The sequence below is a fragment of the Euleptes europaea genome, chromosome 15 (assembly GCF_029931775.1).
Source record: "Euleptes europaea isolate rEulEur1 chromosome 15, rEulEur1.hap1, whole genome shotgun sequence".
In the NCBI taxonomy this organism is placed as follows: domain Eukaryota; kingdom Metazoa; phylum Chordata; class Lepidosauria; order Squamata; family Sphaerodactylidae; genus Euleptes; species Euleptes europaea.
In genome coordinates this window covers 4487557-4506415 of record NC_079326.1, presented here as the reverse complement: position 1 = coordinate 4506415, position 18859 = coordinate 4487557, and the positions used below count along the sequence as shown (strand labels likewise).

General features: G+C 47.0%; 1 protein-coding gene across 1 annotated transcript in view; it reads right to left on the bottom strand.

Annotated features, from left to right (window-relative positions):
- Nucleotides 1–1905: 1905 nt before the first annotated feature.
- IGFBP2 (insulin like growth factor binding protein 2) overlaps nt 1906–18859 on the bottom strand; it is a 122689-nt gene continuing 105735 nt past the window's right edge. The window contains exons 2-4 of the mRNA XM_056861622.1: nt 15143–15342; nt 6984–7124; nt 1906–2261 (exon numbers count right to left, since the gene is read on the bottom strand). Of these exons, the coding sequence (XP_056717600.1) occupies nt 2103–2261; nt 6984–7124; nt 15143–15342 (500 nt within the window). The 3' untranslated portion in view covers nt 1906–2102. The remainder of the gene's footprint in view (nt 2262–6983; nt 7125–15142; nt 15343–18859) is intronic.

The following is an 18859-nucleotide window of genomic DNA, read 5'->3' as shown; positions in this document are numbered from 1 at the left end:
GGTCTATGTTTCCCAGGCAGGTGTGGGCTCAATTCAGATTAAAACCACTGCGCACGTAGAGATGGGGCTTCAGCCTTCCCCCTTATGCTATTCTCTTGACCTGAAGCAGCCCCAGCAAGCCTGTTGGGGAAATCAGTGTGTAGCCCCCCCCTTTTTTTGTCATGTCTAGTTTACATCACCATGTGGGTAGAGAAGAAGCCCTTCCCCATGTACATTGCAGTCCAAATCAGGCTTGTGCACGTGGGAAGCATGGAACTCAGCGAACATGGGATCCGAAGTCCTCAAAACAGTATCCAAGACCTTTGTAATGTGAACTGGCCCCTCATTTGCTGGCTGTATATTTTGCAATAATATTTAAATCTCACTCCTTTTCTTCCAGCTAATCCCTGCCTTGCAAATCAAACTGAAAGTTAATTCCTACAGGCCAATTCTGTTAGGGCAGGGTTCATATATATTTGTATCTTAAGTGGTAACTCACCAACAGTAAGTTGACATGCGGTTTTTAAAAGAGTGTTCTCTAAGAGATATGAAAATTGACAATTTTCACCGGGGGTTGTTTCAGATCAACACCAGCCTGTGAAAATGAGGTATAAAGTTAATGGCTTGTATCCTGGCATCTGTTCCCAATTACAAAGAGGGGGTGAGTTCTCTTGATTCCCCCTTCCCGCTGCCAATCCCTATGATACTCATGAGGGCCTGCTGATGCCCATGAGGAAGAGGCAGGAAAGTCCTGGTCCGGGAGTACCGAACTGCTCATGGATCTTGTACGACACAAGCCTTTCTCCTGAGCAAGACTATACAACTTCAAATAATTTTTAAAAATCCGCTCAAGTCCCTGCTGCTCATAGTTACTCTTGACTCTTACAGAAAAGAAGGACATGTATGCTTATCTGCTTTTCTTCTCAAATATATTGCGTCGTTTAAACTAAACAAAAAATACCCAGCCTCCAACAATTACACTGTGTATGAACCTACTGATTGCCCTGTAAATACAAATTGGTATATATAATACAAGAAAGCCTCATTGTCTAGGCAGCTGATAAGTCCTTACCAGCATTTGCATGATCCACAGCAGAAGCAAATCGAGAGTGTAAAACGATGGCAGAGCAACATTAATCCAGTCTGGGGAGCGGAATATTCAGCGCCACATTCCTCTCAGCTCCAAGGTATCATTTTGCAAAAGGGAGGGACATTGGCAACAGTTTACAAGTCTAGATTTTATATGGGTTTTTGCTTATTGGGAGGGGAGAAACAGAATTCTGACCCCCCACTCCATCCTTTTTTTTTTTTTTTACTTTGCTTCTTCTTATGACTAATCTGGGAAAGGATGACCCACTGGTATTAATGTTTCAGTGCTTCTCAGGATTGAAGCCATAGAGGCAATGGAAGGCATGGGAGGAAGCCTGACGTTGCCCCACAGCTCTTACTGAATTAATTCAGGGGGAGGATGAGACTGTAATTCATGTTAAGTGCAATGACTGTTGGGAAAATATGGGGGCCTGGAATGGCTGCCTTTCAGCCCATGCCTCCCAAGAGGAAAGCGACATTCCAGTGGAAGGGGAGCTTGATTGACAAGGAAGTCTCTTCACCCTTCATGTATGTTCCAACCCACTATCATGACAATGAGAGACTAACAGGGAAAGGTTATCAGCGCTCGATGCAGCAGGCAATGAGCTGTATTTACAATCTTTGGTGTATGTCTGGATTGTGAGGTGGTTGAGACATAAATTCTCTCATTCAGCCTGGTAGGAGCATGATTGCCCTTGGTTATTTAGAGGGGTGGGTGGTGGTAGTGAATGAAAGATTGTACAGCCAAGAGGGCAGGTCTGCCCCCTTTCCCATTAAGCTCTTTGCACTGCTTGCTTGTGGCAAGGCTGCTCTTGAACAGAAAAGGTGCTAATTATCAGCTCTTTGACAGCAAAGGCAAGAAGCCAGTCCCTCCCTAGCCAGCCAGTTGTGCAAGCCATCAACAGGCACATGAAGTCAACAGAAAGCTAAAATCTCTTGGAATTAAAAAACAAAACAAATGCATTGAAAACCCATGTAAAATCCAGCACTAGGGCTAGGGCAAGCTGCCTGCCAGTGAGTGGCAACATGTCCATCTAGTTCACATGCGCTCCTCGGTCTTCTTGCTCATACCCGGTGTAGAAGAGGTGGCATTCAGGATCTCCTCGGATGGTAGGGGCTCCCTGAATTTTTTCCCCGGTGTTGGGATTAACACACCAGCATTCTCCTCGCTGGCCATTCACTGACATCTTACACTAAACACAGGGGGAAAAGGAGAACGAAGAAGAAAATGCTATTAGCTAAAAGCAAACCTTATGTAATGCCACACAGCAAGCTCCATTTAGGCTACTCCTTACAGTTCCTGGACTTCAGGCCATTAGTAGGCCATACGCTTAGCAGAGAAACTGCAAAGTTGTCAAAGGGAAATGCAGCCATTTCCAGAATTTTTTAGACCAGCTTGCTGATTACAGAAGAGAAATCCCCCCCCACCTTGCACTGTTTCATACACAGTCTTCCTCCCTACACAGCAATCACCACTGCATTGGGAGAAATGATTTATTCCATCTCCTAAGAAGCATGGCACATATAAATTTTTATGCAAGTACTAGGGTTATCAGACTTCTGCCTGCAAGGCATGCTGTGGTATATGGAGTGCAAGTCTCAAAGGCTGGGCTTTGACAGGTGAAAGATCCCAGCTTTAAATCTGCCCAGAAGCACACTTGGTGATCTTGAATCAGTCACTTGTAGCCTCACCTGCTTCACAGAGCTGTTACGAGGACCGTTATACAGCCACCCCCAAGCTCCTGGGACGATTCACGAATGTGATCGATACAGTTTTACCAACAAGACATTATACTTGTGGATTGTCAATGCAACACCACTCTACCTCAAAGTATACAACCCCTCCCCACCCCACAGGAACCAGCTCTGTGTTTAGCTAGGGAGCCAGTTCTATGGGGTAGAGCAGGGCTAGGGTTTGTCACGAGGGCCAGCTATGATTTAAATGTCACCTGGTTGGGCCGTGCTATGCCTCGCCAGCCCAGATCGAGAGTGTGGGGTGGCTGCCTCGGTTCGTGAGCCCTCAGCGGATTCACCAGCCCAGACCGAGGGGGTGGCTGGCTGGCCGGCCGAATAAGAGCTCTCAAGGGGCCGGATCCAGCCCACAGGCCGTATGTTTGACACCCCTGGGGTAAAGGCTTCCAGCATGAAAAATAGCCAACTCTGGGGGAGAAATTCAAAGGGAGTTGAGGGGAGCTGGAACAAACATTGCCTAGCAACAGGCCCATGCATGAGCCCCACCTCTTTCCCCTTTGCTTCTGCAGCAGGGCTAGCCTGTGCCAGAAGCTGCCCCCTCCCAAGTTCAGGCAGGGCTCAGAAGAAGTCACATTTAAAGCAGTTATTATTTATTTAATAAAATTTTATCCTGCCCTTACTCTGGGGAGCTCAAGGCCTCATACACCAGCCTTGCTTTCTTCATTTGATCCTCACAGGCTGAAAGTGTGGGACTGGCCCAAAGTCACCCAGCAAACTTCCATGGCAGAATGGGGGGTCTCTAGTCAAACACTTTGACCACTACACCAAGCTGGATTTCTTAAAGAGCAGCCATGAGGGGGATTTCCTGCTGGCCCATAGAGTGGCAAAGGAGAAAAAAGACTGGGGAGGAATCTTATGGAAAGAAACTAAGAAGACTAACCCCGCCATATCTGATGAAGGGAGCTGATTCCCCCAAAATCTTGCTGCTCTCTAAGGTGCTACTGGATGCGAATCTAGTTTATTGTATACACCAGCACACAATCATTCTTCCGACTTACTACCAGGCATCAACTGGAAATATGTGACAGAATGTGCACTTGCATCATTAGTTCATCTCATTTGAAAAATAAATTCAGTGGCAAACAGCTGCCGCATTAATGTGTAAGGCAGCACAACCATACAGTAAGGTTACTGACATCCCCATTTTGTGACGTACAGGAACTGAAGCTGAGAGAGGCCGTGACTTGCCCACGGCCCCGAGGCATTACTGCTGAACAGGGATCTGCTGAGTGCAAGTCTAAGTCCAACACGCTGATCCAGTTGACCACCCTGGCACTTGCACAAGTAAGTTTATGGCCAAAGGCCATAACATGGACAAGGCAACTAGCAATGTGCACATGCATGCAGGATTGCTCAGTCTCCTGACTATGGCTGGCCTCATAGGCAGTCGGTCCCTAATATTAGTTGTTGTTGTTGTTTTTTAATTTCATAGCAAGTTTTTACAGGGCGGCCTCCCAGTTGTAGAGATTCTACAGAGCAGTCCTAGGCAGAGACGTTCCAGTATGAGTCCATAGAATGGGCTTGAGCTAGAGTAACTTTGCATAGGACTGCAGTGTTAGTCAACTAGTCACATGAGGTTTAATTGATTCATCCATTGGTTAAATCTGCATATGTTTGCATATGCAAAAAAAAGTTCTGAAGAAAGGATTCTTTTATGTTCACTTGTTTGTTTGAAGTTGCAGGCTTTATTGCTATTATCACATACATGTCAAAAGGAAAATCCAGTATTTGGAATTCATGGAGTACAAATAACATTTGTTCAAAGTTAAAAATGTAACATGATATTTGGGGGATGACACACTAAAGTTGATAGTACCCTAATCAATAACAAGTTAAACTAAAACTCAGTGATTTGAACAATCCCACCTTATTGATGAATCATTCAGCTAAACTTTAAGTAAGCCAGCTCAGCTAGTTTGTCGAGTTGGCCTGAGTTGCATCTGAAAAGGGGAAGAGCCCTCAATACTAGTACAGGCCACCTAAGCCACAGGCATTGCTTCTCGCTCTTCCCCCTTGCAGCAGAGAATGGCCTGAAGGGTGAGAGTTGCGCAGGCCCAACCTGTGTAAGCACCTGCCAGCAGTTCTCTGCCACAACAAGAGCACATGTCTTGCTGCAAGACAAGGTGATGAACAAATCAGGCTTTAATAGACACAGCCAGCTCCCTTTAGGGAACTAACTCATGCAAGTGGGATTAACCACAGCTGTAGGGTGTGGGCATGGGAAGATAATTAGAACCTGGGGGGAGGGAGATAAATTGGGATTGCCTCTTTCATCCCCCAGAGGATGAAATCAAAGCAGCCGCATCCTACCTGTGTGGTTATACCCAGCCTGTCCAGCAGAGCAGTTGCAAATGATGCTAGCTTGTCTTTAGAAAGGGGAAATGCACAGGGAAACATCTTGTACTTTTCTCAAGGAAAATCTTAAGAGAAATGGCCAGTACTCCTCCTGACGTAGAGCTGCAAGGGAGAGAAGGAACTCCCAGTTCCATGATCAGCATTCCAGCTTCCTAAGAGATGCCACTGACCTTCTTGCTAGCGGGGTCAGAGGCATGTAAGGCCAACCAAACCCTTTTATCCCTTCAGAGGCTGATACAATCCAGACCCATGATGGGTGATGAGTGGGCTTGCCTGCAGTCAATTTTAAGAGGTGGGGCATCCCCACTCAGCTTAACCCACCATACAGGGTTGTGAGGATCAAATGGAAGAGAATCATGTATACCATCCTGAGCTCCTTGAAGGAAGACTAAGGATATGTATGCAAGTGCTGTCAAGTCACAACTGACTTACGGCAACCCCAGCAAGGGGCTTTCAAGGCAAGTGAGAAGTAGAGGTGGTTTGCCACTGCCTTCCTCTGCAGAGTCTTCCTTGGTGGTCTCCCTTCCAAGTACTGACCCTGCTTAGCTTCTGAGATCTCAGAAGAACAGGCTATACCAGGCTGCCATCCCTCCCAAAAGCAGGTTATAGAGCAATAATACGCTCAGCATTATAAGGGTCTTTGGGAGAACTTCAATCATCTCTATGTAATAAAGGGTTAGGGTCAGTCTAGCAGATAGGTCAGAAATCATTGGCTATGCTCTGCTTTCCAGGCACAGGATCCGGATTAATAGAGAAGGTACACGTCACTGTTTTGGTTAAAGCTGATCTAAAGGATAAGGCTGTTAGATTTGTTTTTTTATTCCCAACAAAGACATGGATTCTACACATCACATTTGGTTTCAGAAGACTTCTTTAGAGGGAAACAAGATCCTGGCTCTAAAAATTCCATTGTACTTAAATTAACTCCAAAGGAGTTTGACAACTCTTTTCTGAGAAGGAAAGAGTAATACAAGAGGCATATCTTTGTAATGAAAACTTAATATAATTTCTTGACATTTTCCTGGACTGGTTCTTATGAATCCCTGGAGGAGCTACAAATTTGTCAAGGTTCACCTGACACAAAGTCCTGAAAATTCAACAAAACAGAAGTCCAATGGTACCTTACAGACTAAAAGCATTTATTTCAACATCAGCTATTGTTAGTCAGAGCTAATTTCTTCAGAGGTGAGCTATGAGTCATGAAACTTCATGTTGAAATAAATGTTGTTAGTCTTTAAAGTGCCACTGGACTTCTATGTTGTTTTGCCATAACTGACTAACATGTCTACCCCTCTGAAAATTCAACATATGTCTTCTAAAACAAAAACTATTAACCCTCCCTGCGCCTTGTCAAATGCTTGCATAAATTCAGCACTATGTATCAGCCTGAACATACAAGTAATGGTGACTGATTAAAACAGGTAGTGACAGAACAGAATTAGGACTTGTACAGACATTCCATACTTCAGGTGGAGCCCTGTAGTACACTAGTATGAGCATAAGAAGGGTTTTGGAGAAAAGCAGGAATCATTCCCTAGGGAAACAAGCAATGGGCTGCTGAGAGAAGCTTGCTCTCAAATGTGGTTTCTTTAAGAACTGACTAGATGCTATCAGATAGATCTCTGGCCTGATTCGACAAGGAATTTCCTATGTTTCCCAAACCATGCTACAAATTCTGCTGTACTTGTGCTGGTCCTGTTAAGGTAACATGGCTCTACAGAGACCAGCATTGAATGAACCACCCTGTATATCAGGACCAGAGTTCCTGATCTCTGAAACAGTAGCCCCTAAGCACTTTCCTCACTTGCCTGTTTGAGATTGTACAGGCCTTGCTTGTCGCAGTTTGGGATATTCAGGGAATAGAGGTGCTCCAACGGACCACGCTCATCTGGCAGTCGCATGGTTGAGATGCGTTCCAAGACCTGATCCAATTCCTGCTGGCAGGGAGTCTGCAAAAGGTCAAGAAAGCAGAATGAAAAATCAGTCAGGACAACATTAGGATTTCAGTCAAAGCAATGGCAAGGACAATTGCATTTGCTTTTCTTTGATGCATGTCAGGTAGAGTCAAAGTCTCCTGCCAAGGGCTGCACAGCAGGAAGATGTGGTATTCACAGTCCTGGCTTAAGGTGGCTTTGCCCAACAAGCCACTCCCACGCCAAAGCACCACCAAAATTGGCTAACCCAGCCCACTTCACCTATAGCTAATACCATGTCAAAGTTGCTGGCTCCAAAAATGAGGGATGAAGGAGCCACACATTGTGATACATTGGTGATTTGCCCAGGGTCCAAAGAGGCTATACAATTAGCACATATGCACACATGCAGCTGACCTTCAGTATGACACACTAGCTTGCCCTCTCTTTCACAAACAGATATGAAAACAAACAACAACAAAAAGTGAAGAAAAGACTCCTCCAGCATGGAACTGGATTTCCCCCCTTTATTTGTTTATTTATTTAGATTTATATCCCACCTCCATCCTAGCTGAGGCCAGGCTCAGGGTGGCTGACATCATTAAAACAACACAATATAATAAAGCCATGACATACGATAAATAAACTTTAAAATTTAAACCAGTTTCCAATTATTAAACAACTATATAATTAAAACACATTGCGTTCATCTCTAGAGCATATGGCCACAGTGGGCCTGGAAAGACAGCCGGGGCCCCCAGTAAGGTTGATAACAGCATGGAGGGGGTCGCGAGGCCAGCTCTGATGACAACCGCTGCTGCCCTCACCTAGAGGCCTGGTGGAATATCTCCGTCTTGCAGGCCCTGCGGAATTCCTTAAGATCCTGCAGGGCCCAGGTCTCACTGGAGAGGGAATTCCATGGGGCCAGGGCCAAAACAGTGGAGGGCAGCCAGGCACTCTTTGGGCTGGGGACCACCAGTAAGTTTTTATTAGCAGAGCGTAAAACTCTCGGGGGGGGGGGGGTGTACCAGGAGAGACGGTCCCGCAGATAACGATGGTCTCAGACAGTGTAAGGTTTTAAAGGTTAATACCAGCATCTTGAACCTGATCCGGTACTCCACCTGGAGCCAGTGCAGTTGACGGAGCACTGGCTGAATGTGCGCTCTCAGCAGGGTCCCGGTAAGGATTCTGTACCAGCTGGAGTTTCCAGATCAGTCCCTTCTAGATATGCTACTTCAGACAGGTCAGTAAAAGGGAGAAACTGTTCAAAGTTCTTTGCAGATCTTCAGATCCTAGCATTACTTTCTCCTACCTCCTTCCTAATAATGTCAGAAGAAGGAAGTGAGTTATATACCCAACTCCCCTAGCATCAATAACTAAGGTGATCAAATTCAGCTCAAAAGCTATCATCATTAGAGGAACCTTCCACTGATGGTGCTTAAATTAAAGCTTTTCAGAGAAATCCACCCCCACTATGCTCACAAAAAAGAAAGACTGAATTGTGTCCGGTATGGAAAAAGACAGAAAATCTTACCATTGTTTCCAGTCCCTTTGGTTCAACTCTATTTAGAAAATCTGTATAAGACTGTAGTTGTACGTTTGAAGTGGTGTGTTCTTCCAGTGAGATTATGCCACTAGATCTGCTAACCCCTATTAGGAGTTATTATTATTATTTCCCAAGAATTAAAAATAATTATTTGAATCTAGGGAAGCGAGATTTTTCTGCAAACCCAGGAGAAACCCTAGTCAGAAAAATCTGAAGTATATGGAGAAGCAAGTTCTGCACTTGAATGGACTTTGTAAAGCCAACGAAAAAATGCCAACCAAGATCTCGTGAAGTCATGGTCAACATTCCCAGGGAGGTTTAAAAAAGGAATCACAGAGGGAGAGAAAGCAGCAGCAAAGGTTGGGCCAGGAGGGATGGGGAGGGGAAGAGAAAGATGATGATTCAGGAGCAAGGGTGGGGGAGATAGACAAGGAGGCCAAGGCCAGCACTTTGAGCCACAATCAGCTGGTTGTTGGAGAAGGGATGAAGCAGGAAGTGCCATCCCTCCTGTCTGCATTAAATCCTCTTGCCACTATTGCCCAGTGCTGATAGGGAAGGGTGTACGATAGTTGTTCCCTCCCACCAACCCCAATTAGCAGCAGTACAGTGGCAGCAGGAGTCTTGGGGAGTGCACTTTCTGCTTCAACTCTCGTCAGTTCCCTCAACTGCCAGCTGATTGGAGGTTTGGCTAGCAGGAGGATTAGGAAGGAGAGAAAGTAGCTACTGGGGAGTTGGTGGGGGAAAGAAAAATAGGGGCCTGCAGGGGTCTTGGGGGAAGAAGGGACAAGTTGGAGGTGGCATGTATGGGATTTCCCTCCCCTGCAAATATCAGTGGGTCCCTTGCTTGCAACTTCTAATCAGGGTGCCGTATCTTCTTTATTTGATCTAGCCACTAGCACCCCCCCCTTTCTAAATGTCTCGATTTTATTTTTGAAAACACGAAGGCCACCCACAAAGAATTAATCTGCCAAATCCCTAACACACATCCTCAGCCCACAGTAGGTTTGGAGAGACAATGAAAACCATTTTAATATGCTGCTACTCCAGTTTCTGTCCAAGAAAGATTCCTGAAAACCATTCAGCCACTCGGGGGTATTCTTCACAGAGATTTGCTGCTGTTTCGATGCTGACTTGCATCGGAGTCAAATTTTGGTTATTCACTGCAGATCCGTGGTTTCCCCCCCTTAGCAAAATAAGCCGGGTTAAAAGAGAGGCAATCCAAACCACTTTTGAAACGATCTTTCCTGTGGACACGTGTTTTCTTGCGCGGATGCCCATGAAAAATGTTTGCTTCGCTCCCCGGGACATCTCCTTTCTCCTCCCCCAAGAATGGTGATTGGCTGGGGAGTTTTGCGCTCGGACAAGAATACCGCCCCTTTGGCTGCCTCCCTGCCTAGAATCCTGGCACTTCTCTCCCTCCGTCTCCGCACGCCTTCCCCGCCCCTCGCCCAGGATGGGTCTTGGAGCTGGGCCCACACCTCCAAGCCCAGGGGGACGTTGGACGGATGGCTCCAGGGGGAGACTGGCGGGGCCATGCCATGTGCTCCTCGCGCGCTGGGGGTGGTGGTGGTGGCAGCTCAGTCTAGGGCAGTGGGGGGGATCTTCAAGAGAAGGGGCTGTTGGCCCTTCTGCCCCAAAGGGGAGGGGGGATTTTTGAGAAATCGGATGGGAAAAATGTGCATCCTGAGAGCGGAAAACCCAAGTCAAAACTCCCTCCCATCACTTTTCTGAAGAGGGGCGGCCAGCCTCCTCTTATCTCCCTCCTCTCTCTCGATGCACTGGCCGGATCATGGCCAGCGCGCAATCCAGGGGCCTTTTTTCCTCTCCCCCCCTCGCCATGCACACTGGCTGGATCGGGGCTGGCACGCAAGCTAGGAGCCCTCCTGTCTTTCACGATGCAATGTGGCTGGATCATGGCCAGCATGCAATCCAGGGGCCTTCTTTCCTCTCCCCCCACCCCCCATTCCCACTTTCAGCTAAACACTTCTCTGGGCACATGGATTCCCTGCCCCCCCCCCCAATCCTGTCTATCATTAAAGGGCAATGGGTTCCACACCTATAGAAAATAGAGGGAAGCTTTGAGGAAAGCGCTGCCTTGTCCCCCCCCCCCAATTTGGAATCTGACTGTTCCCAAAGCAGAACAGAGCGAGGGTGGAAGAAAAATGGAGGAGACCAGAGGGACTGGTGCTTGTTTTTTGCGCTGGGGCTGGTGAACCGCACGAGGTATTCTGCTGGGCGGAGTTGGGGCAGAGCTGGGGGCAGGCATAAACAATGAGCCTGTTGGAAGGGGAGGGCTCCTGCAAAAGGGACAGACCAAACCGTTGTCAAATACAGCGTGCTTTGTTCCCATGAAAAACCAAAACTACAGATAATTGATGGGGATAAATCGAGGCCATGAAAAAAATATTTAAATCGTGTTTTTCTTTAGTCCGTGGCAAAACAGAAGCAAAATCCACCGTGAAGAATACCCCACACTCTGTGGAAGCAGACCAGTCAGGGAATAGTGAAACCAACTGGATCCGTGGGAGCAGCAACCAAAAAGCACAGCCAGGGAGAGAGAGGAAACCCCCACAGTAGCTCAGGGACCGTCCCAAAGGAGTGGCTGCAGAAGCAGAATTAACAAGCTAGTCAGTGGGGAAAAGATCAACAGCTAAACCAGAGAAGTTAAAACTATTATCCCCGCATGTGGGTTGATAATACCAACTGTAATACTGATGGACTACTGGGAGTCAAAGCCCTCCTCCTAGGCCCTGCCAAAAGACATCAACCAAAAGAGGAACCTTCCGTTTTACATTTCACTGACTTATCCCGTTTTTCTGGGCCTCATGAAGCTTTGCGCATTCTAAATAGTGGGTGGGGAGGGAGGCTTTACATGGCCCACTATTCTTTTTATCATCTCCATGGAGGTTTTTAAGAAGAGGTTAGTGTCAGGTTCTCAACTGAATGGAAGATCCAGTCAGGCCAAGTTCTGGCCACGAGTCAAGTCCCTGGTTCTCAGGGTTTGTGTATACTTTCGTTTGTACTGATTCTCACAGCTGCAGCATGTCTTGTCTTCACTCATGGGAACTGCTTATCTCACTGTTGCCTAGCAATGTTTATCTTACTCTCTTGTACTAGCGTTTTTAAGCAAGTAGCCTGTAAGGGGTCCCTATTGCTAACCTTGCCTGCCTGTGTGCAGTCAGTTCTTTTATTTGCCTTTTTGTTCCTAATGAAGTATTACTGCTTCAGATCTACCTGTCTGACTGAGTTTGCTTGAGGGATACTAGGGGCAGACGCCTGAGACTTACACTAGGTTAGCAATCCTTCCTTTCAGGCTGAGGCGCCGTATTCTCTCCAACATCATGGGTGATGATCCGGACCCGAAAGAGCCCGACACCACAAAACCGGTTATCCCTGATAAGGAACCGGAGGAGCCTAAGTTGCCGTTGGAGGAACCGAAACCTTTGGGCACAGAAGGAGGAGTGCCTTGGCTTCCAGAAGGTCGTCCGCGACCGTGGCTGGAATCTCCCCGACCGTGGGTATCTTCGCGTGTGAATACCCGGCGTCGGCAGGGAGTGGACTCCATCCAGCTGGAGGGAGACTGGGATTTTCCCTTCGACTCTCAGATGGGAGCGGCGGGAGGTCCAGAGGAGCCGCCGCTGAGGGGCATGGGACTTCGCCAGACGCAGAGGTGGCGAGAGAGAGACAAGGACTTGACTCGTGGCCAGAACCTGGCCTGAACTCAGTTCAGGAGCCTGAATGGATCTTCCATTCAGTTGAGAACCTGACAGTTAGATGGCCATCTGTCAGAAATGCTGATTCTGTGACCTTAGGCAGATGATGAGAGGGAGGGCATCTTGGCCATCTTCTGGTCACTGTGTGTGTGTGTGTGGGGGGGGAGGTAGTTGTGAATTTCCTGCACTGTGCAGGGGGTTGGACTAGATGACCATGGTGGTCCCTTCCAACGCTATGATTCTATGATCTACAGCAAAAGATTCTCAATTTATAAAGCACCAGTGACCTGACCTGGATAACCTCAGGCCACCCTGATCATGTCAGATCTCAGAAGCTAAGCAGGGTTGTCCCTGGTTAATATTTGGATGGGCAACCTCCAAGGAATATCAGGGTCATGATGTGGAGAAACGCAATGGCAAACCACCTCTGAACTTCTCTTGCCTTGAAATACCCACCAGGGGGTGCCATAAGTCAGACGTGACTTGATAGCAAGCACACACACAGGCCATTAACGCATGACCGTCTTGTCCCGTGAATTTCCCAGGCATGTAGGGCTTCTCCTCAGTCTACATGCATGGCTGCCTCCGGCCAGCATGTTCAACTCACCCCCGCTACTTGCCCATATCTTCCTGTTCTCGTTTTATTGCAACTTATATCCCCAAAGTGCTGCAAACGGATGAGTTCGCCGGAGCGTTTAGCGGCCAGATCAACTCCCGGCCAGAAGAAGCTACTTTGCCAGACTGGTGGCGGCGGTAGCAGCAGCCTTCCAGACCCCGCGCCCTCACTCTCCCCCTCTCCCAACCGCCGCCTCCACCCACTACTGGCTTCACCACCTCACCCAGGCGACGACAGAGCGAAGGCGCCTCCTTCCAGTCACCGCCGCCTCGCTGGGGCGACAGCAGAACCACACCAACTTGCTGGCTTCCCCCCAACTCCTCTGGGGAAGGCAGAGTGACAGCGGCTCCCTCCGCTAGTCGCTGCTGCCTCCTCCCGCTTCTCTGCTTTCGGCTTTCCTCACCCCTCACCCCCACCGGAGGAAGGCAGAGGAGGGTGGCTCCTTCCTGCCTCCACCTGCAGAGGCAGACTGGACCCCATGTCTCTCTCCCTGCCGGTGCGCCTTATCAGTCCATGTGTTCAGTTTTTTGAATGCATAACTGAAGGCGCTACAGAGGAGGGAGAATTTTTTTAAAGGCCATGTGTTAATGGCCACACACACACACACACACACAGTGCACATCTAGAATCTCTGCCAAAGTCTTCAGTATTCAAGGTCCACCAAGACCAGCATTCTTTCCAAAAGTCCTAACTAGTTCAACTTCCAGAAATTGGCTGCCTTCTAGGTTGCCATTTTTTTAAATTTGGCTTTTATTAGCTCTGCTGCTGTGCCTCGAGCACCAGCCTGACACACACGAATTCAGCAGGTGAAGCTTCTCCCACCCCTTTGCTACAGGAAAAACCTCACCTTCTACATAGCTCTAGGGCCAGAGAAAAATAAGCTTGCAACCCTAGAAACACACAACCTATACTGTACACAATGGGACAGAAACAACGCCCCTTAAGATGTCTTTTCTTTAGAAGTGTTAGAAACAGCACAAAACACTAACAATTCCTTGTGAGCTTGTCTGTCAGCTACAATGTCCCATAGCAATGAGTTTAGCAGGTCAGCTAAGGACTTCCTTGCTTTTTTTTTTTTTTAAAGAGCTTAGATCACCCAGAGTTCTTCTGCAGGCAGAAGAATTTCCACTCACGAAATGCAACTTTTTTCTTATATGACTAGAACTGTCAGATCCCTCCCCCACCCTACAGCAGCCTGAGGTCACAGAGACTAGAAATAACTGAGAGAAGGCATTTACACAGTCTTGCACACTTGAAGGTAGAAGCCTTCAGTAATATCCTAAGGCCTAATTCTCATAAGCCCTGACCTGGATGGCCCAGGCTAGCCTGATCTCGTCAGATCTCAGAAGCTAAGCAGGGTCAGCCCTGGGTAGTATTTGGATGGGAGACCACCAAGGAATACCAGGGTTGCTATGCAGAGGAAGGCACTGGCAAACCACCTCTGTTAGTCTCTTGCCATGAAAACCCCAAAAGGGGTCGTCATAAGTCGGCTGCGACTTGAAGGCACTTTACACACACAAAATTCTCATAAACAGCCTATCTCAAACCTTTGGATTGCAGAGAGGGGGAATTTGTGTAAAAAATGTCTTGTACATAAAAAAGTAGACGTGAGGGGAAAGGGCTGGCATGCGCTAGATGTCAAGTAGGATGTTCTCCTCACCATAGCAAGAAACGGTAGGCACAATGGGAAACTCTTCAACAAGGTTTGAGCATGTTTGTGCATAGCCGGAACCAGAATTTTCAAAGGCAACAGGCAAGTGCCCAAGATCACAAGAGTCTGGCGAAGCTCCCAGAGCTCCCCTCATATTGGTTTCTCTCCTTCCTACTTCTGTTCTTTTCATTTAATCAGTTTCCTCAGGAAACTGAATCTGAGCGTCAAAGGTTCCAAGAGACAAATCATAACTGATGAAAAGGAAGACTTCCTCTCCCTATAGAAAGCATCTATCCTTTAAGCTGCTACCAGCTTAAGGTAGATGCTTATGACACTGTTTCAGAAAAAAGTACCTAACAGGTGGCCATCTTGGCATGACAACCATGAGTTCAACTGTCTATGGCGTCATGTAAGGAAGGACATACCAGCACAGGTATTTGAAAGTTTTTCTCACTCCACTGCAACTTGGCAGCTGTCTTAAGGGAACAGCATGCAAATGCCCCTTGGTCAAATCTCTTGCCAACTCACCCTGAGAGAGGGTGGCCGTAGCTCAGGATGGTGGTGGTGCTTGGTAGGTTTGCCCATCTGTTTTTGCTGCTCATTTACCCGCTCACGTGCTACGGCCAACTCCTTGTCATTTTTCACTTTTCGCCCTCCACTTCCGGGTACCATGCTGGCAGCATTATCCACATGATTCTCTGCAAGGGCTGCTTCAGTATGTTCATCATCTACATGGACCAGGGGTGGGTAAAGAAAGGAAACAATGATTAGACATGTTGATCAGAGAATGCTCTGCCCAGATGCCTGCAATGGAATGAAGGAAAAACTGACTATGAGAACTATGGCTCTAGTCAAACAACATGTAAGGTCATAATAGCTCTGAAAGGATTTGAAAAAGAAGTTCCACAGAGTGGTCAAGAGAAAGGCATGCTTCTATTTGAGGAGAGCTCAAAGAGAGATATTTGATAACTCCCCACCCTCAAATAAGCTGTAATCTTTGAATGCTTGGTTGCAAACTGTTAACATTAATTTTAATTTTAATCAAAATTCACACACGTCTGAACCACAGGAGACATTTTGGCCCAATACATAGAACATCATGTTCCATTTGTATCATGTGGAGAAACTAAATTACCTCAGGGGGGGGGGGAAACACAGTGTCTGGCCTTCCAACAGCACACTGCTCTCTGTTTATCCATTTTCTCATTTCCCCAGCAGCTCAGATAGAGTGGGGCCAAGTTCATTCCTGACCTCTCGCTCACAGGTTTTCACAAGACACAATGTGGGCTTAACTACAAGGACGACTGCAGCAAGAGAGGGGAGAGGGAAGCGGGTGAGCTGTTCCAAAGGGCTCAAAGATACAGGAAAAGTTCCATTTAGCAGAGAAGTTTTTTTTAAAAAAACACCTTTAAAGAATGAGAAAACAGCCCAGCAAGAATGAGAAAACAGCCCAGTCAAAGAGCACAAAAAATGATGGGCAACACAGCAGACTGTATTGGTTATAAAACATCTTAGATCTGCTGTAGCAGAAAGGAAGATACTAATTCTGCAGATATAAAAGCAAGGAATGTACACTATCTCAATTATTATGTAACTGCAAGCAAATATACCAGTTCAGGAAAATTGGGCTTAGTTAGCAAAAGTTAGCACCCCTACTACAAGCGTTTTTTTCCAGCTCCAAGATCCCACACCTAAATCGGAGCTGCATGTCATCTCATCTGCTGGATCATATGGAAAGCAGGGGAAGAGAGGAAGACAAGGCATTGGTTTCAATCAGAAACCACTCAGCTCTTTTCAGCAGTGCACGCTGGCCAAAGGGAAGGGAGGCAGAGCTGGATAGTCCGCCTCAGTTTTTCAGAAACAGGGTTGTAATGCCACTGCAGTGCCACAATTTTCTTAGGGCTGGAGAGCAAGTTCTCCAACCCAGAGTTCCTGCCCTCTGCTGCCGGAGCCTGGAGGCTCAGTCCAGGGATTTTGACATGCAGCACACTCTGCTCTGCTTACCAGGCTGTGACAGAAAGCCCCAGGCTCCAGAGTGCCAGACCTGTCCTGACTAATTCCGGGCTCTCGTGCTGCTGCTCCCCAGTTACAGGGGCTGATGTGGTGCTACAATGCCCCCCCCCCAATGTGCCTGAAAGGACTTTGGGCTTTGAGCACTCCAGGGTAATAATGTCCCTTCCAGTTCAAGAGCACAGCCCCTTTCAGACATTACAGCCACGCATATTGGGAGGCCATCAGGGTGAGCATGAACTGCCCTGATGCTCATTATATGGCCATCTCCATTTCACCCGAAAAGGGCAACATGGACGGTTTTTTTTTTGTTTTCATCTAATCGATTATGGTGGGGGTCCTGATTGTCCCCCAGGATTCTCTGTGGCCTAGTGTTCTATTAATGGCGCCAATTAGTATAATTAGGTTTTAATGGCTCATTGTTTATAATTGTTGATAATTTTTTTAAATTGATTTTAGTGTATAGTCCTGCTGAATTTTATGTGTTGGATTATTTAACAATTGTTAGCCGCTCTGAACCTGGCCCTGGCTGGGAAACAGAGCAGTGTACAGAGCAGTGAATAAACAAACAAACAAACAAACAAAATCCGTGTGTTTCCCTGTTCGCCTGTAATGGTGACTGTATCACTGAACACTGCAGGTAGCACGCAGACCTGTCGCCGGGCTCCTGGTATGTGCTGCTGTAGCGTCTGAAAAGTACAAACACAGTTCCGCTTTCAAGCAGTGGACCCTGACAAAATCCATTGCTTGCCCTGCTGCCACAATACAGATGACCTGTTATCCTGCCTCATTACGATCTTCAGCAGGTTTTGTCAACGGGGAGGAGGGTCTCTTATTGATACAGAACACAGGGCACTTCAAAATCACCTGATGTTACAACTGGTATTGCATGGTTGGCTTTGTGCTGCATTCCTAATGACACAATTGGAAAACTGGATCTCGAGGCTTCTCAAAGGGTTTGGTGAGGCTTCCAGATGAGTAGTGCAATATTAGTTCCCATTCTCCCCCTTCCCATCCATTACCCTCCTTGGTTGTCCAGCCTTTGCAGTATAACTGTGAGTAGGGAAGGGATTGTTAATCAGGAGAATGAACAGTATGTTCCGATGGGTGGTTGCTTAGCAAGCTCCTCTCATTGTCCCAGTCTGCTGCTGGCACAGGGATGATTCAAATGGGCATCCAGTGGCCTCCTTTGGCTGTAGCCGTCCCCAGGAAGTGCTTTCAAGTCCTTCAAAAGGACACGGAAATGGCGGCTTGACAATTGCTCTTCAGCACGAAAAACTCCAGCATTAGCAACATAGCCTACTTGTCCATTTTGCTTCCTTTCCATCACTGGAGGTACATATTGGGTGTTGAACAATGGCTACATTCTTTCCCATCCTTCCTCTAGGAATTGGTGTGATGCAGTCTCCCATTCATTCAGTTTGTCGACTAGAATATGTGCCCTGACCTAACACATTACAACCTTTTGGTGGCAGCATTTCTGCATCAACATTTTCTGACTACTGCTGCAATTCAGGGACAGCAAAGGCCTCCAATGATTTGGAGAGGGACAGAAAGAGAAATGAAACGGAGTGTGTGACTAGGGTTACTAGTTAGGGCTACTAATAAATAATAATTATAAAGCAGGAAAACCTTGGACAATCTACCTTGGACAATCATGGACCCAGACATGTGATCTGCTTTCATATGATGTTTGGGTTAGGCCTGAGGGGGGGGGGGAGAAGCTTTGGCTATGGGGGCCCATGGTGATTTTCAGCAACCTTGGGGAAATGCCAGCAACATCCAACCCTTTCATTTATTTATTTATTTTTTATTTCCATTTGTTACCTCGCTCTTCCCGGCCAAAGCCAGGCTTGTAATGCTTGTCCTAGTCCTGCATAAGCCCCTCTGTGCAGCCAATCTGCTTATGCCTTACAGTTATTCCTAAAGTTCCTCCTAGCAGGACTCCCACAAGCCTATCCAGCGGCCTGGGAGGGGGATATCTCCTCTGATATCACACCACTTACCTCTGGATTTTCGATAACCTGCCTCCAGTTTTAACCCTGGTGTACAGAAAGTGGTGACAGTTGGTCGAATGATTATTTATCAAGCTAAATCCTGGAAACTATTTTCCACATTAGGAAAATAGTTTTTTTCTATTTTCCACATCCACAACTATTTTCCACATCCTCAGGCGTGCAAAGTAATAATAAAGGGTAGAGGACTTTAAGTGAGCCAACTACCATATTGCAAAAT